This window comes from Pelophylax lessonae, assembly GCF_965119305.1.
Source record: "Pelophylax lessonae genome assembly, chromosome: 5".
Taxonomy (NCBI): Eukaryota; Metazoa; Chordata; class Amphibia; order Anura; family Ranidae; genus Pelophylax; species Pelophylax lessonae.
The window spans coordinates 13325068-13351053 of NC_138772.1; the positions used below are offsets into that span (position 1 = coordinate 13325068).

The following is a 25986-nucleotide window of genomic DNA, read 5'->3' on the forward strand; positions in this document are numbered from 1 at the left end:
TAAGTATACATGTGACAAATCAAAACAAGTCCCAATAACGTTATCCAAAAAATGATAAAAAGAGAGTCTCTGATGGGAAACCATTCAAATGCACTTCTATCTTCAATCCCTCCACCAAGACTGGACCACCCGGTGTGCACAAAAATGCTTACCGGAATGAACAGACCCCTTATTATAGGGGGTCAATTCAAGCAGGAGTTATATACAGGGTAAATATGCGGCATCCAGTAAGTGTCTGCACCCGACAGAAAACATCCACCTGATATCCACCTAATACAGTCCTCACAGCCAAGCTCCGTGTTCCTCAGTTGTTGTAATAAAGAACAAGGGGGCTCACATAGTGAAGTATGCTTTAAATGGGTTTATTTGAATAAAAGCAATTGCACTTATATGGTAGCAGAAGTATAAAAACGTGTAAGAGAGACACAAGCCGCAGATTCCGAGGACGACGCCGCTTCCACGTTCCAATTTGCGTACCACCTGGTCCCGGAAGTGACGTAGTAGCGTGGTGTTGCGATCAGACGTTCCGACGCGTTTCGTCAGCACATAGGCTGTCGTTATCAAAGGTCATTTTTAATTTACATTGTTAAAATAGTATTTAATATGGTTGAACAAGTTTATTATGTACTTTGTCCTCTTGAACTAGGTTTGCTCTAGCTATGTATCAGGGTTCATTAACCACTTCCCGCATACCGACGTACCTGTAGGTTGGCTTGATGAAGTGGTTGTACCGTGGTGATGCCTGTAGCTGTTGGTTTTTTTTTTTAGAGCTGGTGGTCGGCTTTTTGGAGAGAACAACTGATGCGGCTCAGCAGCTGCTCAGCCATTATCGCAGCCACCGGACGGGGATGACCCGCCGCCTTCCGCGGCTCTGCCCGGGTCTCCCTTCCCACCGAGAGACCCGAGCAACCAGCAGGCACGTCCTTCGGCTGCTTGGAGTCCTGAACGAAGCCTGATTCGGATTAGATTGGGTCTTCGATCATGTAACTAGGATAGCAACGTCACTTCTGGTTTACTCTGCTGCCAACGGCGCTGATTTATAAAAAGCGACAGTGTTAAAAAAATGCAGATTTCGGCTTTTTGAATACTTTGATGTGCATTGGAGGCATTTGGGGTATTTTAAACACCCGATCCCACCATAAAAAGTACCCGTCACTGCATATTACTGTTACAAGGGATGTTTACATTCCTTGTGACAACAATAAAAGTGATCAGTGTTTTTTTTTTTTTTTTTTTTTTTTTTTAGTTAAAAAGAATAAAATGGGAGGAAAAAAAATATTTTTTCTCTTACGTCCTCCGACAGTCGCCGCCTCTTCATATTCGTCACATATGGGTATTAGACTTTGCTCCGAAGGAGTAGCTAGGCAACAGAATATGTTAACAATAAAGCTTTAACATATCCCACCCTCAAGGGGTGGTCCCCTCAGTCAATACCCTCCTACTTCCTGCAACCATATCTCAGTTTTAATGTCTAGCTTGTCAGGAGTGGCTGGCTCTCTCTGTGCTGGGACTTTTTGTCCCAGACTCTTTCTTCTTTTTAATATTTTGTTTGAGTTTTCTCTCTACCTTTAATTAGCTGTTATTTTTGTCAGCATTAGTTAGTTCTTCGGACGAAGAGGATCATGCGGACTGGGTCTCGGGCTGATCCCCCTGGTCGCAGGTCGTGGGTCAGTGGCTTCCCAGTCTGCCATCGAGCGTTCAGCCAGGTAACGCTCCTGGCACAGTGAACGACCCATCCCTGTTCGGTGCAGGGATGATTGGTGAGGTGGCTACCTCACCGGACGCTGTGCGGTTTCTTAACCGCCATTGTGTGCGTCTTGAATTGCGACTCTCCCTGCCTCATGTGCAGTGGCTTGTTCGCCTGTGCGGGTTCCCCACGCCACGTGAGGTAAGTGTATTTATGTGGGGACATGTCTGTCTGGGGGGGGTCTCAGTCTGGGACTGTGTAACCTGCCTTTAAATCACACTGCTTGTCTCCCTATCTCTCGGCTGCATGCTGTGGGCTGCAAGGGGGGGGGGGAGCTGTATGACACTGAGTGTGTCAGACTGGGCTGTGTGAGGAGCTGTGTGCTGTGGGGCATGTTGGGGCATATACAGCGATCGCTGCGGCGATCTAACATGTATCCATATAATGGAATGAAATTGTGTGTGTTTTTATGCACTGTGGAGCGGCGATTTCGGCGCCAAACGACGCCATTTTACCGGCGCCCGCTCCGGCCGCCTGGTTTACATGCACGGCGGCCATTTTCTTGTAGCCTCCATAGGCTTACATAGAGCGCCCTGGCAGCATCACTTCCTCTTTCCTGGAAGCACCGATCGAGGCAGCAGCAGCAGCGGAGTCTCCTCAGGTTTTATCCTTCTATTCCTGTGTTCCATTGCCTGTATTCAGTCTGTATATTCCCTGTGGGGGCCTCATTGTGCCTGAGTGTGGTGCGGTGGGCTGCGCTTGCCGCGCTTGCTGAAAGGGGGCAGTTAACCCTTGGTTGTCTGGCATACAGGGGCAATGGATTCTCAGGAGGGCAAGTTTCCCACAGTATTGGTGGAAAGCCAGGGGACCGCTGTTTCCCCCCCAGGGGGGGATTTAGCCACTATTGTGGCTGGCCTTGCTGCCCAGGTGCAAATGCTAGTGGCTGCTCAATCTACTAAACGGCCCAGAGTTGCTCTGTCCTCTGATTCTGAGGGTGAAGGTGATGGGGCTGTTCTGGCAGGGACCCCCCTATCGGGGTCCCGCTCCTCTCTTGATCTAGAGGGGTCTGAGGTAGAGGCTGAAGTTGAGGGGGTTGATAATTCTCCCCCTGGCTCGCCTGAAGAGCTTGCAATCATGGATGAGTTGATTGCTTCCATTAAGCAGACGCTGCGTTTGCAGGACGAGGTGTGTCCCCCAGCTGCCTTGGCGGCGTATGGGACGCAGAGAAAACGCAGGACGCCGCAGGTTTTTCCCTGCAATGCTGATTTTCAGCGCGCTGTTAAGGACCAATGGCGCGATCTGCGCAAACCTTTTGCGGTTCCAAGTAAATTTTAAGCTGCGTTATCCTTTCTCGCCTGCCACTGATGAACGGTGGTGTGTGCCTCCACCAGTGGATCATGCAATTGCGGTTTTGAACAAAGCCACTGCGATCCCTGCAGAGGGATCCCCTGTTTTCCGTGATGCCACGGATAGGAGACTGGAGTCTCTTGCCCGTCATACTTATTCTGTTACGGGTTCTATGCTTAAGGCTCTGTTTGCTTCTCTCATGGCGGCCCAGGCGATCGCAAGTTGGACGCAGATGCTTAGGCGCGTCCTAGTGGCCGATTCGGCCTCGGCGGCGACCCTGGATATGGTGGATCAAATCCACCAGGGTGTCATGTATCTGTGTGATGCGGACTTGGACCTGATTCCGTTGGCTGCACGTGTGCACAGCGTGGCGGTGTTGTCTCGCCGCCTGGTTTGGTTGAAATGTTGGTCGGTGGACCAATCTTCGCGTAAAACCTTAGCCAATTTGCCTTATGATGGGTCTCGCCTTTTTGGGGAGTCCCTGGATGTGTTGATTAAGGGGATTACCGGGGGTAAGAGCACTCTCTTGCCCCATTTCCCCAAGGCTAAGGGGGCTTCTGGGAAGAAGCATGCGAGTTTTCGGCCCCCTCAGGGGTCCTTTCGTGCCGCACTACAAGGGCAAACCGTTCAAGGGCCAAGGCTCTCAGAAGAAGCCCTGGTCTGGGAAACAGAAGTCCGGCCAATCCGGACCTGCGGCCCATAACAGTTCGGCCTGAAGGGGCGCCCTCACCCAGTTTTGGGGTGGGGGGACGCTTGCTCGGTTTTCTTCAGCCCTGGTTGGCCCGTGTGCGGGACAGATGGGTTCTGGAAATCGTTCGATCTGGTTACAAGATCGAGTTTCTCTCTCGGCCGGAGAGCAGATTTTTTCCCTCAAATCTACAGCTGTCTCCAGAGCGCCTGCGGGATGTGCACCTGGCGGTGCGGGACCTGAGGGCTCAGGGAGTGGTGGTCCCGGTGCCTCATCGGGACAGATTTCGGGGGTTTTATTCCAATCTGTTCACCGTGCCCAGGAAGGAGGGCAAGGTTCGTCCGATTCTGGACTTGAAAGCTCTGAACCGCTCTGTGCGGGTTCGCAAGTTCCGCATGGAATCCCTGCGCTCGGTGGTGGCTGCCCTGGTTCCGGGGGAATTCATGGCCTCCATCGATTTGAAGGATGCGTACCTTCACATCCCCATATTCGAGGGTCATCAGAGATACCTTCGATTTGCCATTGCGGAGGATCACTACCAGTTTGTGGCGTTGCCCTTTGGGCTCGCCTCGGCTCCGCGGGTCTTCACCAAGGTGCTTGCACCGGTTCTGGCATTATTGAGGGCCCAGGGCATTTCTGTCCTGGGGTATCTGGACGACATTCTGGTTCGGTCTGCGACCAGACAGGGTCTGGAGAAGGACCTGTCTGTCACAATGCAAACTCTGCAGGAGTTTGGTTGGACGATAAATGTTCCAAAGTCGACACTGAGTCCGTCGGTTCGTCTCCCCTATCTGGGAATGATACTGGACTCGGTGCAGGCGAAGGTCTTCCTGCCAGAAGACAAACTCAGGACTCTTCAGGAGGAAGTCAGGTCCCTCAGGGACGTTCCACACTCGTCTCTGCGGACGTGTATGAGATGTCTGGGATTGATGGTCTCGGCCTTCGAGGCGATTCCTTTCGCGCAGTTTCACACGCGGGGTCTCCAAGCGGAGATCCTGTCCAAGTGGGACGGGCGACCTCAATCTCTGGATCTTCAGATCTCGTTGAGTCATCGCACCAGGGAAAACCTTCTGTGGTGGCTCCAGTCCCCGTTGGTGTCCGGGGGCAAGTCGTTTCGTCCGATCTCGTGGACGATAATCACCACGGATGCCAGCCTGTCGGGCTGGGGTGGTGTTCTGGGCGTTCTGTCCGCCCAGGGGACCTGGTCGGAGGGGGAGTCTTCCCTCCCGATCAACATTCTGGAATTGCGTGCGATAAATCTCTGTCTTCATCGCTGGACGGGCCGGCTGCAGGGCTGCCCGGTTCGGGTGCAGACGGACAATGCCACGGCGGTGGCCTACATCAACCACCAAGGGGGCACCAGGAGTGCCCGAGCGGCTCGAGAAGTGGCCGCCATTCTGTCTTGGGCCGAGACTCATGTCCCGGCGATAACGGCGGTTCACATTCCGGGAGTGGAGAACTGGCAGGCGGACTATCTGAGTCGCCAGACCCTGGATCAGGGGGAATGGTCTCTCCACCCGGCTGTCTTCCAGATGTTGTGCGCGAAGTGGGGTCTTCCAGATGTGGACCTATTCGCGTCTCGCCTCAACTACAAGGTGAAGAGGTTCGTGGCAAGGACGCGCGACCCTCGGGCAGACGCGTCGGACGCGTTAGTGGCCCCGTGGCATCAGTACAGGCTGATGTACGCGTTTCCACCGATTCAGTTGCTGTCCAGGTTCCTTCGCAGGTTACACTCGGAACGCAGCACGGTGATTCTTGTGGCACCGGACTGGCCTCGCCGGTCCTGGTACGCAGACCTCGTGAATCTGGCGGTCGACGCCCCTTGGCGTCTGCCCCTTCGAGACGATCTACTGTCTCAAGGACCGATTTACCATCCTGCTTTACAGTCGCTGGCTTTGACGGCCTGGCTGTTGAGACCGAGGTCCTGAAGGAGAAGGGTCTCTCTCCAGAGGTCGTTCATACTTTGATCAACGCGAGGAAGTCTTCCTCGGGGAAGGTTTATTACCGTACTTGGAAGGCCTATTTTGCCTGGTGTGAGTCCAGGGGGTTTTCACCCCGCACGTACTCGGTTTCCCGTGTGCTGTCTTTCCTTCAGACGGGTGTCGATCAGCGTTTGGCGCTGGCTACGATAAAGGGTCAGGTGTCTGCGCTGGCCGTTCTGTTTCAACGTCCCGTGGCTTCCAACTCCTTGGTTGGCACTTTTATTCAGGGTGTGCGGCATCTGGTTCCTCCTAGGAGGGATCCTTTGCCTCCTTGGGACTTGAATCTCGTTCTATCTGTGTTACAACGTGCTCCTTTTGAACAGATTAGGGAGATCTCGTTGTCTATGTTGTCCAAAAAGGTCGCCTTTTTGGTGGCGATCACTTCGGCTCGCAGAGTGTCGGAACTGGCGGCTTTGTCCTGCAAGTCTCCGTACCTGGTTGTTCATTTGGATAAGGTGGTCTTGCGACCTAATCCTTCTTTTCTACCGAAACGAGTTTCGGAATTCCATCTTAACGAGGATATTGTTTTGCCTTCGTTGTGCACGAAGCCTAAACATCCGAAGGAGGTGAGATTGCACTCTCTGGATGTTGTTCGGGCGATGAGGGTTTACCTTAAATCGACTGAGTCTTTTCGTAGGACGGACTCCTTGTTTGTTCTTCCAGAGGGTCCTCGGAAGGGCATGGCGGCTTCGGCCTCTACCATCGCCAAATGGATCAGGCAGACCATTGAACAGGCCTATGCCTTGCAGGGGAAGGTTCCCCCTGTGCCTGTGAAGGCGCACTCTACTAGATCACTGAGTACGTCTTGGGCCTGCCGTCATGGGGCTTCTGTGGCCCAGGTGTGTAAGGCAGCGACTTGGTCGACCGTACACACTTTCACAAAATTCTACAAAGTAGATGTTCAGGCATCGGCGGATGCTTCCTTTGGCCGCAAGGTTCTTAGTGCGGCTGTTCCATAGGGTCCCTTGTTGGGGACTCCTGGCTGTTGGGATATCTTTGTATTCCCTGGTTTTTTTGTCTTTTCCTGGGTTGTTGCTCCTGTTGAGCACTTATTTTTGCTGTTGCCCAGCTGGTTTCCTTCCTTTGGTAAGGTTCCTTTCTTTGTGGAGACTGCGTTGCCTTTCGGCGCGGATGCGTTTCCCACCCCTCATGTTTGCACTGCTTTGGGACGTCCCCATATGTGACGAATATGAAGAGGCGGCGACTGTCGGAGGACGTAAGAGAAAACGGAATTTTTGTAAAATCTTACCTGTAAAATTCCTTTCTCTGAGTCCTCCGACAGTCGCCGCCCCCGCCCCTCTTTTGGGGTTTGAATGTATACTCTACTGCTATTCCACTAAAACTGAGATATGGTTGCAGGAAGTAGGAGGGTATTGACTGAGGGGACCACCCCTTGAGGGTGGGATATGTTAAAGCTTTATTGTTAACATATTCTGTTGCCTAGCTACTCCTTCGGAGCAAAGTCTAATACCCATATGTGACGAATATGAAGAGGCGGCGACTGTCGGAGGACTCCGAGAAAGGAATTTTACAGGTAAGATTTTACAAAAATTCCGTTATGCGCCCCCCGTGAGTTTGCGCACTAAAGAAAATGCATAAGTAAGTCGCGCTTGCAAACGAAAACAGTGTTTTAATCACATGTGAGGTATCGCCGGATCATTAGAGCGGAAGCAATACCAGCAAATGACCTCCCCTGTAACTCTAAACTGATAACTGTTAAAATTTTTAAAGTGTTGCCTGTGGAGATGAAGTACTGTAGTTTGTCGCCATTCCACAAGTGTGCTCAATTTTCTACCGTAACCTGTTGGGTATCGATCTACTTGGCGTGACATCATCTTTCACAATATATCATGAGGATTCCCTTTTTTACTGCACATGCGCATCCAAGGGCGCTGGTGGATGCACTGATTGTATCGGTGCAGGAAACTTTAAACATGGGGGATGCAGCTGCTGCTGCTTGAGGCGCCGGTCCCCGCATATCCCCTAAAGCGGCAAAGGTATTCCCTTTTCCCGCCTACTGTGACAAAATTGTCGCGAGTCAGTGGAGTTCTAAAATCAATATAGCGGTGTCTTGAGTGTTTTGATAGACTGTATCCCTTGAGGAGTCTCTGTTGGGTACGTGGGCAGTCCCACCTGTGGTGGACTCTCAGGTTTCTGATGGAGGAGTCTCTGGTTTAAAAGATCCTTTTGACAGGAGAGCCAAGACTTTGGTCAGTCACATGTCATCTGTGGCTGCTTCAGTCCTCCGGCCGATGTTCACCAGTGCGTGGTGTCCCTGACTTTCCTGAGTGGGCAAGCTTTTGCGCCAGGATCTGTAGGGGGAACAGATTCCTCCTGCTTTTGTGGAGCTGGTGGACTAGTTGGTCCAGGGGTTGCAGTTAGTCTGTGATGCCTCTCTGGATGCAGCTCCCTTAATCTCTGGGCTGTCTGTGACAGCAGTGATCCTTCGGCGCATGATATAGCTAAAATGCTGGTCTGCGGACCAAACTTTCCAGATGCCCTTATGTGATCTTCCCTTGGTGGGAAATTGTCTGTTTGGAGCCTCCCTGGAAGGATCTCTTCTAGAGGTCCAATGATGGCCTGGTCTAGTATGCCGACGGGGACTTCCAGACCTGCAGATAAATACACCTTTTGGCCTGAAGGGTGCTGTCTCCCATATCTGGGGTGGGGGAGGATGTCAAGACAAGTGGGTCCATGAGCTTTTTCGGTTCGGCTACAAGATATAGTTTTCGTTCTTCTCTTTCAGAGAGGTTCTTTCCTTCCAACTTGCCTTTTTTCCCAGACCGCCTACGAGGTCTGTTCGTGGCGGTGCAAGCCTTGCTACTACAAAGGGTGATTGTTCCAGTCTCAGAATCGGAACGTTTCATGTTTACAGGTCCCAGGAGCCTACGGCCACACCACCCTGAATGTGCCCTGTCTGATATCAGAAGCTAAGCAGGGTTGGGCCTGGTTAGTATTTGGATTGGAGACCGCCTGGGAATACCAGGTGCTGTAGACTTAAAAAGCGAGGTACGTCCAATTTACGTGCGATAGTGGCATCCCTACATCAGGGAGGTCTTCTGGCCTCTATCGCTATTAAGGACGCTTACCTTCATAGTCCCGAGATATGTCGGTCTTCCGCGCTTCCTCCACTTGCCGTGGAGTAATTTGGACAGGGATTAGATATGAGCCTGAAAGGACAGTGCTGACTCCAGGGTTACCCCTAGCACCCTGGCATGTGTGGAAGAACTGATAGTTGTTTCATTGATCTTGACAGAGAATTCAGGGGAAGGGGCACATGGAGGAGGGAATATTATAAGCTTGGTTTTAGATAGATTCAGTTTGAGGAAGTGGTGAGACATCCAGGCTGATATGTCTATTAGTAGATCAGTGATGAGGGAGGAGACTGATGGGGTGAGCTGAGGGGTAGAAAGGTAGATTTGGGTGTCATCAGCATAGAAATGGTAGTGGAAGCCGTGGGAGGCTATTAGCTGACCCAGGGAGGAGGTGTAGATCGAGAATAGTAGTGGTCCAAGGATAGAACCTTGGGGGACCCCAACGGTAAGAGGAGTTATTTTACAAGTCATGTGTCCACAGATAGCAGCCATCTTGGCCATGACGTATCTATTTAGGGTGTGCCCCTATCCTCAATTGACTAATTCATTTGGAAGGATTGGGAAACAGGGATTTCGGGCACAAGAGTGTTTTTAAAAAATTATTTTATTCAACAAAACAATATATATTTAAAATCATGGAAAAATACAGGCAAATAATTGTGTATTAAGGACACAGTAAGACCAATAAATGGTCTATACTATACAATATCTCAGTACATAGAACTTATAACAGTGATTTACATACAGTTCAGAGTACAAGATCATTAGTAGTCATATAATTCTTGGAAACGTGTTACTCGGTATCAGAAGAAAACCGCCGGCGGACACCCAAATAGTAAGGTGCCGGTCAGCGGGGTCAACTGAGAGTATAGATTAACATTCACCATGTAACATATGACCTTTGCTCAACATGTTTCGCTTTCTTAGACAAAAAAGCTTCATCTGGAGCATATCATTTCTTTTGTCTGTGTGAAAAATAACAGTGTTTAGATAAGTTACATATATATGTTACCTCATTTCCAGTATGTTATAATTACAGTTACATATCATTTATTTCTCCTTTTAATTACATACAATCGCATTACACATCTCAAATGAGTCCTTCTACTTTTACTATATCAACACAATATAACATTGAGTCTTCGATTGCATTCAGACACTAGAGGGGTTTAGGGGAAACAATGGAGGCTGCCAATAGTGAGTATATGTGGGGATCCATGCTGTAGTTATAATATCAGCATATGTATCATATTTATGTATCTAGTATACGGACGAAAGATATATACATACCTGTACATATAGTAGTCAGGCACATATCGCAATTTCCATAGGGAATTCTTTAACGAGGAGGACTGTGCGTGTGGGAAGCTCAAACATAGGCAATATATAGTGACATAGTAGTGAGGGTAATCACTCCATGTCTATTATCTGAATGGATGAGAGCAAAAGAACAATATTTCTCAGAATAGTGGGCATTTATATTCTATGATATCGCTTTAAGAGAGAGCCCGTGAGAGTGCTATACCCATAGACTCGAATGTTCCAAAGTGATAGAATAAGTGTGCCTCATGCATGTTATGAGAGTATATAAGCACCCATAGAGCCCGTAGATTATCTGCCTCAAAAGGGGCTAGAGAATAAACACATAATTACTCTGGACCGTAAGAGTGGGCAAATGTCATGCGTTTCTAAACGGATGTACACCATCATATAGAGGTTCCCCATACGTCTGTAGGCCACCCCTATAGTAAAATACATATCATGTATATTGATTTACTTTTATATACATATGTAAACATGTGTGTGTAGTCACTTTAGTATCCAGCCTACCTCTCACCATGGTAGTGGGAGAGTGACCAGGGTTACATATACACAGACAGTTGCCACATAGAGTCCAAAATGAGTATATGTTAAGCGTGCTTAAAATAGGCATAGGAAACAGATATAGAGGTAGATAGAGTACCACTCAGTATAGTAAATCCCTATGTGGTAAAAGAATCCCAGACATAAACAAACACCTTAACATGGCTCACCAAACTTGGAAAGGACGAAAGCTTAAAGTAGGGAGCATATCTCCTCTGCTTGTATGTCAGCTGTTAAGCACAGTAAGGTAAGAGTAAAGTCACGGGTATCAGGGAGTATAATATTAAAGTATTGTTGCTAGCCATGTATAGCTTACCCCTTGCCACGCTGTTCCCAGCTTCCGCACAGTCCTCACCGGATGGGGAACCTCCGCCATCCCAGGGCTTGTAACTGGCGCCCTTAAATGGCGTGGATCCCGAGCGGTTCGTCAGACGTCACCGCCCCGGCCACTCCCACCGGACATCGCTCGAGAGCAAGCGCGGGGACACCCCAGCGAAGCTCTCGGCTCTGTCACAGGTGTGTGCAGATCGCACAGAGGCAGGAAATGCCTCCGTAGTCCGCTCTGGTGCCACAGGAAGTTCCGCCCGGAGAGGGCGGAACCATCCTGCGGCCTATCCGGCCGCACATATCTCACTGATAAGGCCAACCTCCATGCTTACCCACACTGCCCCCACAGGATCGGTCCGCAATTGCATGAGAATTCTAATTGCCTGAAATGGAAGACGAAACAAAACAAAACAAAAATTATATACTTAAAATGCATATATAAAAACATATTTCACTATGGTACAGAGGTGTTCCTGACAAACCAGGAAATATGTATCGGTAATGTATTTATTTATCAAAAATTATATAACCATGTTTATTTTTTATATAACATTAACCACTAGTAAGGGCATTCAATAGTAGTAGCCCTAATGGAAGAACAGGGGCTAAACTGCCCCCTACTAGGAACACTTCTATACTTCCAACCCCAAAAAGTTGCATTTTTCATCTTATCACAAATCCTCAAGATCATAATATTAATGAGAGAAAGATTATAACATAAAAGACTATTTCTTATACATTAGGAGAAAAGGAGAGGTATATGTGTCAAAGACTCTCGTTAGTGTAAAGAGGTATCGGAATAGTTAGATATACAGGGGGAGGATGACCACGCCAAAACCAAGCAGACACCCTGACCTACATATCCCACACAGGGCCATTATCGTAACCAAGGTATGCTACTCAAGATCAATTAGATCTATTAGTACTAAGTAAATGAAAAGGCCTTCATAGAAAGGGTTTGTACGACTGGGTTTCGTTCAAACCCGGTCTATATGTGGCACTGAGACGCTCTATCCAGAGAGTCTCTCTCTGGAGAATTTATTTGTCCCAGTTGCCACCTCGAGGATCCTGAGGAATAACCTCAAGCACATAAAATCTTGCCTTTCTGGGATTGAACCTGTGGTATAGGTCAAGGTGTCTGCTCACGGGCGTGATCATCCTTCCCCCTGCTGACACGTACACATGGTCATTTATCCTCTGGCGAAGCTCTCTTATAGTTTTACCTATATAGAACATGCCACAGGCACAGTGCATCATGTATACCACTCCACGGGTACTACAGTCAGCCCGAAATTTAGGAACAAATATTTCCCCATTAGGTAGGGTATATTGAGTATTCTCCTCTATCCAAGGACATAAGGCGCATTTGCGACATTTATAAGTACCCCTACATGTGGTTACTTTATTTCTGATGGGTTGATAGTGGCTTGTTGTAAGTTGATCTCTTAAAGATCTTGTTCTCCTAAATACAATTTGGGGATGTTTGCCAACATATTTGTTTATAACCGGATCGTCGCGGAGAAGATGCCAGTTTCGTTCAAGAATATCTCTCAATACTTTTTCATGGGAGGAGTATTTGGTTATTAGTTTAACTGTTGGTTGCGTGCTTGAGGGTTTGGCTCTAAAGATGAGGCTGTTTCTATTTTGAGAAAACGCTTTGTTGAAAGCTGCTCTCAACAAGCGTTTACTGTATCCACGAGCCATTAGGCGTTCTCGTAGATAATTAGCCTGTATTTTGAAATCGCTGTCAGATGTACAATTACGCCGTAGGCGTATGTATTGGGCATATGGAATACTACGTATAAGCGCCCCTGGGTGGGCGCTAGACGCGTGTAATATCACATTTCCTGACGTCTCCTTTCTATATAGGTTAGTCGTCAGGTGTCCATCCACATGTTTGAGCACCGTTAAGTCAAGGAAATTAACACTCGAGTCGCTGATGGTAGATGTTAACTTCAAGTTGAAGTCGTTTATATTTAGTTGAGCAATAAACTCATCTAGCATTGACTTAGAGCCTGTCCAGACAACAAAAATGTCGTCTATGTAACGAAACCATATTGCCACACATGAAAAGAAATGAGATAGAGGAGTTGCAGGGGAGTAAGTGGAATTGTAAGTGACACTGAAGGTGCGGCGAGGTAGGTAAGATTCAAACCAATGAAGAGCACAGTCACGGAGACCAAGCAAATCGTTTTTTGAGAAGGAGGGGGTGGTCAAGGGTATCAAAGGTAGCAGAGAGGTCCAAGAGTAAGAGTACTGAGTAGTGACCCTTGGTTTTAGCTGTTAGTAAGTAATTTGTAGGTTTTAGGAGAGAAATTCCTGTGGAGTGCTGCCGGCGAAATCCAGACTGAAGGGGATCAAGAAGGTTATAGTCAATTAGGTGCTTGCTCAGGCGGTTGTAGACTAACGTTCAAGGAGTTTGGAGGCAAAAGGGAGTAAGGAGATGGGACTTGGGTTGTTAAGATTAGTGGGGTCTAGTGAGGCTTTCTTTGGTATGGGGATGACTAGCCCATGTTTTAAAAGTTGGGGAAGATGCCGGTGGAGAGGTTTAAGATATGAGTTAGAGTGTAGGATAGAGCCAGAGGGTGACCGTAGTATTACAGAAGGAACAGGATCCAGGGGGAAGGAAGTTAAGTGGGCATTAGAAAACATTTCAGTGACTTCCTCTACAGTAGTTCGGTTAAACAAGGGAAGTATTGATTGTGCAGGAGGACAAGGAGTGTGAGGTGAGGGAGATATCTGTAGTGTAAAGATCTCTTTGCAAATTGTATCGGTCTTATTTTTGAAGTGATTGGCAATCTCTTGGGCAGTGAGTAAGTTAGCGGGTGGAGGTAATGGAGGATGACGTAGAGCATGGAAGGTAGAAAAGAGTTGACGGGAACTGTGTGAGAGGGTGTTAATGAGAGTGATAAAATAGATCTGTTTGGCAGTGTGGAGGCAGGAATTGTATTTTTGGAGGGCAGTTTTATATTGGCTGAAATCTTGCTGTGACTCTTACGCCACAGAGACTTAAGAGCGCGGCTACGTTTTTTTGAGGCTTCTGGTATTGTCTGTCTGCCAAGGTTGTAGCGGTCGGGCCTGATTCGGTGTGTAGTGAGGGGGGCCAAGGCATCCAGGGTAGATGACAGTAAAATGTTGTAGACAGAAATGGCAATGTTGGGGCAAGACAGGGATGAGATTGTGTTGAAGAGACAATCTGTAGCAGAAAAAAGTGAGGGGTTAAGATGGCGAAGGTTTTTGTAGGTAATTGTTTGGTAGTTGGAAGGTAAGGAGGAGGAGGACAAGGAGAGAGTGAAACTGAGGTGGTGATCAGAGAGAGGGAATGGAATGTTGGAGAGGTTGCGAGGAGTGCATAGGTAGAACATGAGGTCAAGGCAGTTGCCATCAGAGTGTGTCTATTGTTTTAGGTCAAAAGAGGAGGTTAAGCTCAGAAGTTTAGAAGTAGCGGGAGTGTTAAGGTTAACAGGGATGTTGAAGTCTCCAAGAATGATTGTGGGAATTTCAGAAGAGAGAAAGTAGGGTAGCCAGGTAGAAAAGTCATCAAGGAAGCCTGATACCAGAGGTGGGGGACTCGTCACATGACTTGAGTCAGACTGAAGTCACCAGTTTCAGGACTTGAGACTTGCTTGACTAAAATTAATAAAAGACTCAACTTGACTTTGACTTGGTATTCATGACTTGAGACCAATGTTCCCCCTAAAGTGCGCGCATGCGCGGACGCGCAGTGAAATTTATGGTCCCGCGCAAGCAGCTATGTAGACCGCGCACCTAGTTAAACAGCGCAGACGAGACGGCCGGGGAGCAGAGCGTGCGCCCTGAGAGCACGCCCATTGTATGACAATAGCGAATGAAAATTCGCTATTGTCACATGGATCCTCCTCCTGGCCAATCAGGGAGCGTGGCCTTCTGCTTCCTGATTGGCCGAAAGGCCAACTTCATGCCATTGGCCGAGGAGGAGGCGCCGGGACTCGGGAGCACGGAGACGCGGGAAGCCGGGGACTGAAGTGAGCGGGTCCGTGACCGTCCTTAAGGTAAGTGCACGGGGGGGGGGGGGGGGGGTCTCGCGGGGGCCAAGTCACTTACGGATGGTGGTCAAACACCAGAAGATCCACTCAGCCAGGAGGCATCGCTGGAAGTGCTGGGGAGAGCGGAGGATCGCTGCCATGATCGTACCCAGGGATATCAATTCACTCCATGCAGGTCAGAGTGAGATGTCCTCACTCCATGCAGGTCAGAGTGAGATGTCCTCACTCCATGCAGGTCAGGCAATGCCACGCCCCCTCATCTTTTTACAGTACTGACTCCTGGCATTTTGACAGTCTAGGTCCCTCTTTGCTTTGCCGGAGGATTCTAGTAACCAACTGTGTGTCTTCTTTGGGGGCATTGCTGTGCACTCTGCAATTTATTGGGGGCATTGCTGTGCACTCTGCAATTTATTGGGGGCAATGCTGTGCACTCTGCAATTTATTGGGGGCATTGCTGTGCACTCTGCAATTTATTGGGGGCAATGCTGTGCACTCTGCAATTTATTGGGGGCAATGCTGTGCACTCTGCAATTTATTGGGGGCATTGCTGTGCACTCTGCAATTTATTGGGGGCAATGCTGTGCACTCTGCAATTTATTGGGGGCAATGCTGTGCACTCTGCAATTTATTGGGGGCATTGCTGTGCACTCTGCAATTTATTGGGGGCAATGCTGTGCACTCTGCAATTTATTGGGGGCAATGCTGTGCACTCTGCAATTTATTGGGGGCATTGCTGTGCACTCTGCAATTTATTGGGGGCATTGCTGTGCACTCTGCAATTTATTGGGGGCAATGCTGTGCACTCTGCAATTTATTGGGGGCAATGCTGTGCACTCTGCAATTTATTGGGGGCATTGCTGTGCACTCTGCAATTTATTGGGGGCAATGCTGTGCACTCTGCAATTTATTGGGGGCAATGCTGTGCACTCTGCAATTTATTGGGGGCATTGCTGTGCACTCTGCAATTTATTGGGGGCAATGCTGTGCACTCTGCAATTTATTGGGGGCAATGCTGTGCACTCTGCAATTTATTGGGGGCAATGCTGTGCACTCTGCACTTTATTGGGGGCATTGCTGTGCACTCTGCAATTTATTGGGGGCAATGCTGTGCACTCTGCAATTTATTGGGGGCAATGCTGTGCACTCTGCAATTTATTGGCGGCAATGCTGTGCACTCTGCAATTTATTGGGGGCATTGCTGTGCACTCTGCAATTTATTGGGGGCATTGCTGTGCACTCTGCAATTTATTGGGGGCATTGCTGTGCACTCTGCAATTTATTGGGGGCAATGCTGTGCACTCTGCAATTTATTGGGGGCAATGCTGTGCACTCTGCAATTTATTGGGGGCAATGCTGTGCACTCTGCAATTTATTGGGGGCATTGCTGTGCAATCTGCAATTTATTGGGGGCAATGCTGTGCACTCTGCAATTTATTGGGGGCATTGCTGTGGCACTCTGCAGTATATTGGGGGCATTGCTGTGGCACTCTGCATTTATTGGGGGCATTGCTGTGGCACTCTGCATTTATTGGGGGCAATGCTGTGGCACTCTGCATTTATTGGTGGCAATGCTGTGGCACTCTGCATTTATTGGGGGCATTGCTGTGCACTCTGCAATTTATTGGGGGTATTGCTGTGCACTCTGCAATTTATTGGGGGCATTGCTGTGGGCACTCACAATTTATTGGGGGCATTGCTGTGCATTCTGCAAATTATTGGGGGCATTGCTGTGGGCACTCTGCAATTTTTTGGGAGCATTGCTGTGGGCACTCTGCAATTGATTGGGGCATTGCTGTGGCACTCTGCAATTGATTGGGGGCATTGCTGTGGCACTCTGCAATTGATTGGGGGCATTGCTGTGGCACTCTGCAATTGATTGGGGGCATTGCTGTGGCACTCTGCATTGACGTACCCCCCCCCCCCCCCATTGCTCAGTCTAAAGGTTTGCGCTCAGAAATTTTTTTATTTGCTCAGCACAGTAAAAAATTAGAGGGAACATTGCTTGAGACTTGACTTTGACTTGAGACATATGACTCAAAATTACTTTACTTTTTTAAGTTATTAAATATTTGCATTTTCTCAAGATGTGTTAAAGCAAAATGAATGTGCCTGTTGTGTTTCTGACACCACAGTCACTTAAAACACCTCAGTGTGTTCTGATTTTTAGGACACTGGCTGTTTAACAATGGAAATATTTAACGTGTTTTTAGTGACTGGTGTTGAAACATTACCGGACAAAGGATTTTGAGCTGTTTGGGCATTCAAAGTGTTTCTTTAATATGCCAAGAAAAAAGTACGAAGCAGTTTTGTTAATGTTGAAAATAAAACAAAACCTTTGCTGACCACTGACTTTTAACTGATTTAACCACTTTACCACTGAGTACCGTAGTACTACTGCGGCAAAGTGGCTCGTTATCGTCTGACGACGTAGTACTACGTCGTCAGACACTCCCCTTCCTCGGTGCCGCGCGCGCCGCCGGAGGCTCGCTCCCGCTGTATTCAGTCACAGCGGGAGTCAGGCCAGGGGAGGAGCAGCGGCGATCGCCTCTGCTCTTCCCCGATCGTCGGGGATCTAGTGTGGAGATCCGCCCGCCTGTGTAAACACAGCGGGCGGATCTCCCAAGTGACAGGCAGGGTCAGATTGCAGGGTTCAGCATAGCTGAACCCTGGATCTGTCCTTGTGTCACACAGTCACCTCTCCCCCCACACGTCAGTAAGCACCAGGCATACATTAACCCCTCCCTCTCCAATAAAATTAACCCCTTCCCTGCCAGTGTCATTTTTACAGTAACAGTGCATATATATAGCACTGATTACTGCAGTAATGTCACTGGTACCCCCAAAAATGTCAGTCAAGGGTCCGATCTGTCCGCCGCAATGTCGCAGTTCCGCAAAAAAAATCGCAGATCGCCGCCATTACGCGTTAAAAAAAAACACCAAAAATGACAGAAATCTTTCCCTTAGTAAACGCGATAACTTTTGCGCAAACCAATCAAATTACGCTTATTGTGAATTTTTTTACCAAACATAGGTAGCAGAAAACAAATTGGCCAAAAATGTAAAAAATTTTTGATTTTTACATTTTTTGGGGGGAATTTCATATAAAAAAATGTGAAAATGTTGTTTTTTCAAAATTTACGCTCTTTTTTTGTTTATAGCGCAAAAAGTAAAAATCGCACAGGTGATCAAATACCACCAAAATAAAGCTCTGTTTGTGGGAAAAAAAGGACGTAAATTTCGTTTGAGTATGGCGTCGCACGACCGCGCAATTGTCAGTTAGTCGCACAGCGCCGAATCGCAAAAGGTGGCCCAGACGTAAGACAGCAAAATCCTCTAGTGGTAAAGTGGTTAAAGGTGAAAATTGGGGTAGATCAGTATTTTGACTTGATTTGTGACTTGACCAAAATAAATGACTTGACTTGCTTGACTTCTAGCAGGGACTCAACTTGACTTGCTTGCTTTTCGCCACAGTAACTTGGGACTTGCTTGAGACTTGAAGGTTGAGACTTGCTTGTGACTTGCACATGTGTGACTTACTCCCATGTTTGCTGATATCGGTCCAGGAGGCCGATAGTTCACAGCAATTCTCAACGAAACTGGAGAGAATAGACGAATACAGTGAGCTTCAAATGAGGAGAGACACAGAAGGGGGTGGATGAAGAACCTGAAAAGTGCTTTGAGGGGAAAGGAGAATTCCAACCCCACCTCCTTTCCGTCCACTAGGCCTGGGAGAGTGAGTCCACAGGAGGTCACCATGGGAGAGGGCAGCAGGAGAAGGAGAGTCAGATTCTTGAAGCCAGGTCTCAGTAATTGCAAACGGGTTGAAGGAGTTTGTGATAAATAGGTCATGGACAGAGGTGAGTTTGTTGCAAACAGAGCGGGCATTCCAAAGGAGAAGGGGAGGCTGGCTCTAGGTAGAAGAGGAATAGAAACCAGATTGTGTTGATTTCGGCTGGTGTCAGAGGATAGGGGGTGACGGGGATGTTGGCCAAAGGTAAATGATGGGGGGTCCAGGATTTGGGGAAATATCTCCAGAGTTTAGGAGAAGCAGAAGGGTCAGAGAGGTGATATGGGAGCATAATTTATGTGGGGGGACACATCTCAGTGTGCTGGAGGTTTTATTGGTGTGCGGGTTCAGAATCAGCAGGAGTTGATGACTGCAGTAATAAGGTGAGGATAGGAGTGAGGGTGATATATAAAAGTTGTGGGGTGGAGTAGAGGAGTAAAGGAGAGAGAGAGTTTTAGGAGAGCGGATGCAAATATGCGAAGCAGAATTAGGGAGTGCATAATACAGGGTGGTGAGATTGAGAAGTAGACTGAATGAGAGATGGAAAAGTTGTATAGAGACTTAGGTCACCTGTAGTCTGTTTAGTGGTTTGCAGTTGTCTGCTTTTGGATCTTCACTTTGTGCATTCGCTGAAGTGCTAAACCGAAGTGTAATACTTAATCCAGTATTAACCACTTAAGCCCCGGAAGATTTTACCCCCATTCCGACCAGGGGGTATTTTGCGATTCGGCACTGCGTGACTTTAACGGACAATTGCGCGGTTGTGCGACGCTGTACCTAAACGAATTTGGCGTCCTTTTTTTCCCACAAACAGAGCTTTCTTTTGGTGGTATTTGATCACCTGTGCGATTTTTTGATCACGCGCTATAAACAAAAAAAGAGCGTCAATTTTGCAAAAATAACAATATTTTTCACATTTTTTTATATGAAATTCCCCCCCAAAAAAATGTAAAAATCAAAATTTTTTAACATTTTCGGCCAACTTGTTTTATGCTACCTATGTTTGGTAAAAAAAATCGCAAAAAGCGTATTTTGATTGGTTTGCGCAAAAGTTATCGCGTTTACTAACCAAGGGAAAGATTTTTGTCATTTTTGTTGGGTTTTTTTAACGCGTAATGGCGGCGATCTGCGATTTTTTTTTTTTTTTTTTTTTGCGGTACTGCGACATTGCGGCGGACAGATCGGACCCTTGACTGACATTTTTGACACTTTTGGGGTTACCAGTGACATTTCTACAGTAATCAGTGCTATATATATATGCACTGTTACTGTAAAAATGACACTGGTAGTGAAGGGGTTAACTTTATTTGGGAGGGAGGGGCTGTGTGTGTCCCTAGGGGCGTGCTTTCTACTGTGATTGGCTGTGGCTTCAGCTGTAAGGACACTGATCAACGGATCTACATAGTAGATCCATGTGATCAGTGTCTTTGCAGCGAGGAGAATGACAGGCAGCTTGTTTACACAAGCTGCCTGACATTCTCCCTCTCCCCCGCCGATCGCCGAGTGGCCGGCGGACATCGGGTCCGCTGGTCACACGCGCGGGGGGGTCCGTGACCACGCGGGAGCGGGAGCGCGCCTCCGGGGGCGCGCGCTCGCTCCCTAGACCCTCACAAGCAAGCAACGTAGCCCTACGTTTGTTTGCCTGTGAGGGGCTGACCGCCGACGTAGATAGTCGTGCGGCGGTCGGCAAGTGGTTAATACTTTATCCAAGATGATAGTTGCCAATGCAATCCATGCCTGTGCATCCCCTAGAAAGCGCTTAGATTTTTATTGAGTTGGGTGGGGGTATTGCCAATTAGGATTGCATAGGAGGGACACATGGCTAACAGAATAACTTCTCACGCCAAAGACAGACTACAGCTAGACAGCAAGAGAGCATAATGGCAGAGTTATAAAGATAAGGGTAGCTCATAATTTAAGTATAGATGAGAAAGCAAAATAAACATCAGTGTTATATGGACAGAGGTAAAGATTTTGAAAGCAGCATAGATTACCATTGAGCAAATTAGAAACAAGGATTCAATTGCAGTTAAAGGTGGATTTTGAAAGCAGCATAGGTCTTCATACTCTCTACTCCCCATACAACCCCCTCAATGTCCTCATACTCTGTACTTCCCATACACCCCCCCCCCCCCCAATGTTCTCTCCCCCCCCTATGTCCTCCTACTCTGTACTCCCCATACCCCCCCCATTTCCTTGTAGAATGAAGATGTGTATCACACAGGGCTCCCCTTACACCTGGGTACCGTCTCACCACCCCCACCCTGAAATCCCTCAAATAAAGCCTAGCTCTCCACCCAGTCCCACAGTTCTCGCCATACATGTTAGGATTCTCCTAAGCGGTCCAGCACCTCCAGGAAGTTGCTCTCCCTGCAGTCCTGAACCAGTCCAACACATACATGCTGCTTCCAGCCAAACCTGCCTGAAAGATGAGCTGCTCACGTCCGTTTCGGCACTATCCCATTCCGCCAGAGAGCTATCCACTAAGAAAGCCGCTGAGAGGGAGAATCCTGCAACCCCAGCTTTGAATGTACTGCTTGTCACATCCTATTGGATATGGCCTGGCAGGCCCACTAACCTTTATGCTACACTGGTGTCCTCTCTGTTAAGGGGCAAGGAAAAAAAAAGTAAACCTAAACCCTGCTGCTTGCCCACAGCAGGGCTACATGTAAACAAAATCCATCTGCCCAGTGCCCAGAACGGCATGTCCTGGGCGTCAAGCGATATGATTTGAGCATCCCTGCAACAGTGAATGGGCTGACAAAAGCCCAGGCACCAGGGTGCAATTTCTAGTCACCAGAGAATTGTCGAGTCCAGGTTTTAGCTGTCGCGAACGGCTTTCATCCATGACCGCTTGTGATTAGCCGCAGCTAAATATGTGGTATAGGGTGCTGTGATTGGCCCAAGTACCATGTGAAAACTGTGGGCCAGTCACTGCATTATAATAGTAAGCAAAACAGTCATGAATGGAAGCCATCTCCGTCTGAGCAAAACTGAAAAAATGTCAATGGGTTGTAGTATTTATTTGCAACTTACAGCATGCAGGAAAATCGGGGTTCATTGAAATGGATGATTTATTTCAGTAATTTATTACATGGATCAAAGGAACAGCTGGGTCATAGTTTTCATGGCCAGAGAGTAGGCCAATGTCTGCTCAGTATATCTTATTATTGTCTGGATGCAGCTCAAGTGATCTTTGTGATTGTATATTTAGGAAGAGACCCAATGGAGAAGAAAGGGAACGTCCTAGAAAAGATGTGATCAGTAATGGAAATTCTCATCATGGCGCACACAATGGTATAAAGGTAAGACCATCCTATCTAGGAGAATCCTGTAGAGGTGTTTTTTTTTTTTTTTATTAAATGGCACTATGATGAGCTTTTAGTGAAAATTGCGCTTTAAGGCCCCTTTCACACATGGGAGTCCGTCGGCGGCGGACTCCGTGTTTCTCAGCGGGGATCGTTCCGCCGATTCCCCCACAGAGCAGGCGGATGGCAGCTCTGTCTCCGCGCTGTGTGCAGATATGGAGCTGTCAGGTCCCCGCTGTTCTCTATGGGGGAATCGGATGAGAACAAGCCGCCTTTCCGTTCTCATCCGATCCGCTGGACAGATGGCAAATAGGATTTCCATCCTTCCAGATTTGATGGACCGGATCGGATGTCAGCGGATATGTCTCCACTGACATCCGATGCCCCATAGAGATTCACGGGGCATCCGTTCAGATCTGGCTGAAAGACTGACGGCTGGATCTGAACGGTCCGCTAGTGTGAAAGGGGCCTAATAATTCTTGCTGCCCCTCCCCTCTGTGTTGCCCATCTGAGAATTTGCATCTTTCTCCCTGATCATGTCCTCTTTCATTTGACAAGGGCCTAGCTGGACACTACGCATGCATCCTGTGGCCCCATTTATTCCTATGGGTAAATTGTACTCATGGAGGCCTCCTGCCTTCCCTATGAGTTGTTTGCCAGGATAATGTAACTCCAGGGTACATACACAGGAGTTACCTCCACAGTGGCAGCCCAATGAACAAAGAAGGATTCGAAACTTAGAAGAAGCACTTGAGAAGATGGTGGCCTTAGGTTGAGCAGGCACTCGACAAGGCAGTGACAGTAAACATGGACCTTCCAGCGTTTGAGCACAGCAGGTGAGTATTTAAGTCTTCTATAATGTGCCCAATGAAGCCCATAGGCTTTTTTTTTTCACTGTCCCAGAAAAAGCATGCAGCAAGGGAATAATGCAAAGGTTACTTATGCCTCGTTTCCACTGAGCGGATCGGTTTGGGTCGGTACGCTAATTTGAGTGTTTCCATTATGAAAGTGGCCCATACAACCGAACCAAACCGCACCATTCCTGGTCCTCCTTCAGATGTAGCGCCATAGGAAATGGTACGGTACGGTTAGGGCGGAGCTACTGGCTTCACACGATAGATTCCACTGATTGGCGGACAGGAAAACTTCAATGCTCACGTCAAATGAAGGAGCAAAACAAACACCTCATTTGGTGTAAACCCCGCATGGTCCCTGGTGACCCGACTTGCAGTGGAAACGCTCACCTGAATAGACCGGTCCATTCTAACCCTTCCAAACTGTACCGACCTGAACCGTTACGCTCAGTGGAAACGAGGCATAAGTTTGCTTTTTAAGTCGGCAGTAAGTAGTCATGTAACTTGTGGACAAAGCGAATCTGTGCTGGGTGGAGTTTAGTGTTGGAGCAAAAGTATGGTTGACCCACCATTTGATCCATGGTAGACTGCCAGTCACTGGGTCCATGAAAACTGACTTCACCACCGATGGGCGCACAAAGGACTGAACGCAGCCTTGGCTTGATTTGGGAAGCCTTACAGGATATTTTAGACCTATCCACGTCATGCCAGTAAGAGATCAAGTGGCTCCACAGCTGGACATGGCAAGACCAACCACATATCTGGGCTTGGTCACAATGGACAGAACATAATGAGACCGGAATCACATGTGGAAATGGGAACTCTCAACCTATTTCATAGATCCAACTGCTACAACAGCTGGAACAAGCTAGGCTCTGTTTTCATTGCTAGGCCAAGTCACTAGCTGCTTTGTAGTTTCTCAGTCACAGCAGTGCACCACACTGCTGTCTCCTCCTCAGTGTGTCCTGTCTCACGCCTCCACTTCAGACACCTGCTGGCTGTTCCTTTTCTGGTCTCTGCTGCAGGCAAGTCAACCCCTTTCAGGACAAAAATTCTTGTAAAAACGTTTGGAGGCCCTTTCCCACCCTTTCTCTCTGAGTTTCTAAATTCTGGGTCCCAAATAAGGATTTGCCAAACCTGAGAGAACTGTAAATCAGTCCCCTCCTCACCAACTGGACTACCCTGAACCCCTCACCCTGCATGGGTGAGAACCCCCTTGAATGCTCCCAATTGCATTTATATTGTCCCGCATAAAAACACCACAATCCAAATCTTGTGGACACGTATCTCCTGTCCAGGACTCCTCCCTGCCGTATAATATATAAAGTGATAATCTGCCATTGACTTGACTTGGTAAGACCTCTGACTAGATAAGTTAGACCCTTTGCAGTGCCTTAAAAGTATTTCTCTGTCGCTCATTGAAGACGTAGTCCTCCTTGATTAATATCAACTCGGGTTATACTGCCCTCTACAGGAGTAGGACTAGACAGGAAAGAAAACGTTCTGGCCACACCCTAGGGGCAGTCCCAGAGGGTATATCCTCTCACTTCCTGCTACAGCAAATCAGTTTTTTTCTGTCTAGTTAGGAGTAAGGACCTAGATGCCTTGCTAGGATCTTCGGTTCTGGCAGGATTTTTTTTCTTAGATTTTTTTTTTTAGACAGCTTTTTTCTCCAGTGTTCCTGTGAGATCTTCAAGCAAGAAAGCTGGAACTGGGCGACGGGCTGGATGTTGAGATCCAGTGGTCACCCCAGTTCAGCCTACGAGCGCGTGCAGGCCATAGCTCCGCGACATAGTCCCACTGGACGGGGACTGACCCTGCGAGTTAAACGTCTCGCCTGGACGCCAATGACCAACGGCGTCCGTATTGGTCGACAGCCCCCCCACCCCGGTGGAGAGGGGTTCTGTCAGGAGTTGGCGCCCGCCTGGTTCCGGTATGGTGAGTAGAATGTTCCCCCTCTTCCCCCCTGTCGGGTTTGTGGTGGACGCGGGCCCATCTCTGGGATGGTAGGATGGGTCTCCCCTCTATCCTATAACAGGTCACAGATCCCCCAATTTGAGTGTGATTGTTTGTGAATAGTAACCAGGAGGCTTGGTTTGGGAGCTGACAATCTAAGGTCATTGTAAGACTGTAAGGGTGACTGAAGTCAGTGGCAGTACAAAAGGACATTACTATTGAAGTAGAAGGTATCCTACCTGTCAGTGTGTACACAGGCCGATGCCTATGCCTGAGTTACTGCAGTCCAGATCGCTTCCTCCAGCAACCGGTCACTTCCACGGGCTGCACAGCCTCCCGACGGAGGGTCCTATACCGCCGGCCAGGCTTATCACCATTCAGGGTGAAGTTTGTGGGGCCGAGGCACTCCCGCAGGCCGAATACATATTTCCCGCAGGCCGCTGCTAGCCGCCGCTATCCTACACAGACCGCCGCCATTGTTTTGCAGATCGCACGAGGCCACCATAATGGCGTAGCCTCGTGTCTCCAGCATGGGGGCGGCCATGTTTGAGGTGACCAAACACCTCGAGGAGCTAGGGGGAGGCGCCGGAAGGTGTGTAAAGGGGCGGAGCTGCCTCCTTGGCCCAGGGAAAGCAAGCCAAAGACTTCCTGTCTGTAACAGACAGTGCTGGAAGCAAGTTGATAAGAAACTTCTGTGCATCAGGTGAGCTTGGGGTCTCTCTCTCTCTCTTTCTGAGGAGTCCAAGCAGGTAGACTGAGGGGCGCTATTGCGCTGGGGGACTAAGAAAAAAAAAAATGTTTTTTTTTTTTCTTGCAATTAATTTTTTTGTGTTTGCTGGCAAGTGTCTTGTTACATGAACCCTGCCACACATGTATCCCCACCTGATCCCCTCGGGGTGGCCGCAGGACCCTCCAGTACCTCATTTGTGATGATGCATTATCAGCAGTTTTGGAGTCTTTGGTATCCCGGGTGGAGGTAGCCTATCAGGGACGGGGGTCAAGAAGAGCGACCCCCGCCTACCCCTATGTCATCTGATACTTCAGATACGGATTCTGAGCTGGTCATT

The 25986-nt window shown here is 48.3% G+C and overlaps 1 protein-coding gene across 1 annotated transcript in view; it reads left to right on the forward strand.

Moving 5' to 3' along the window:
* Window positions 1–25986, forward strand: part of LOC309556406 (uncharacterized protein) — a gene marked incomplete at both ends in the record, with an annotated part of 142833 nt that overhangs the window by 13884 nt on the left and 102963 nt on the right. Inside the window, one exon of the mRNA XM_082258869.1 lies at window positions 22016–22106. Coding sequence (XP_082114995.1) covers window positions 22016–22106 — 91 coding nt within the window. The remainder of the gene's footprint in view (window positions 1–22015; window positions 22107–25986) is intronic.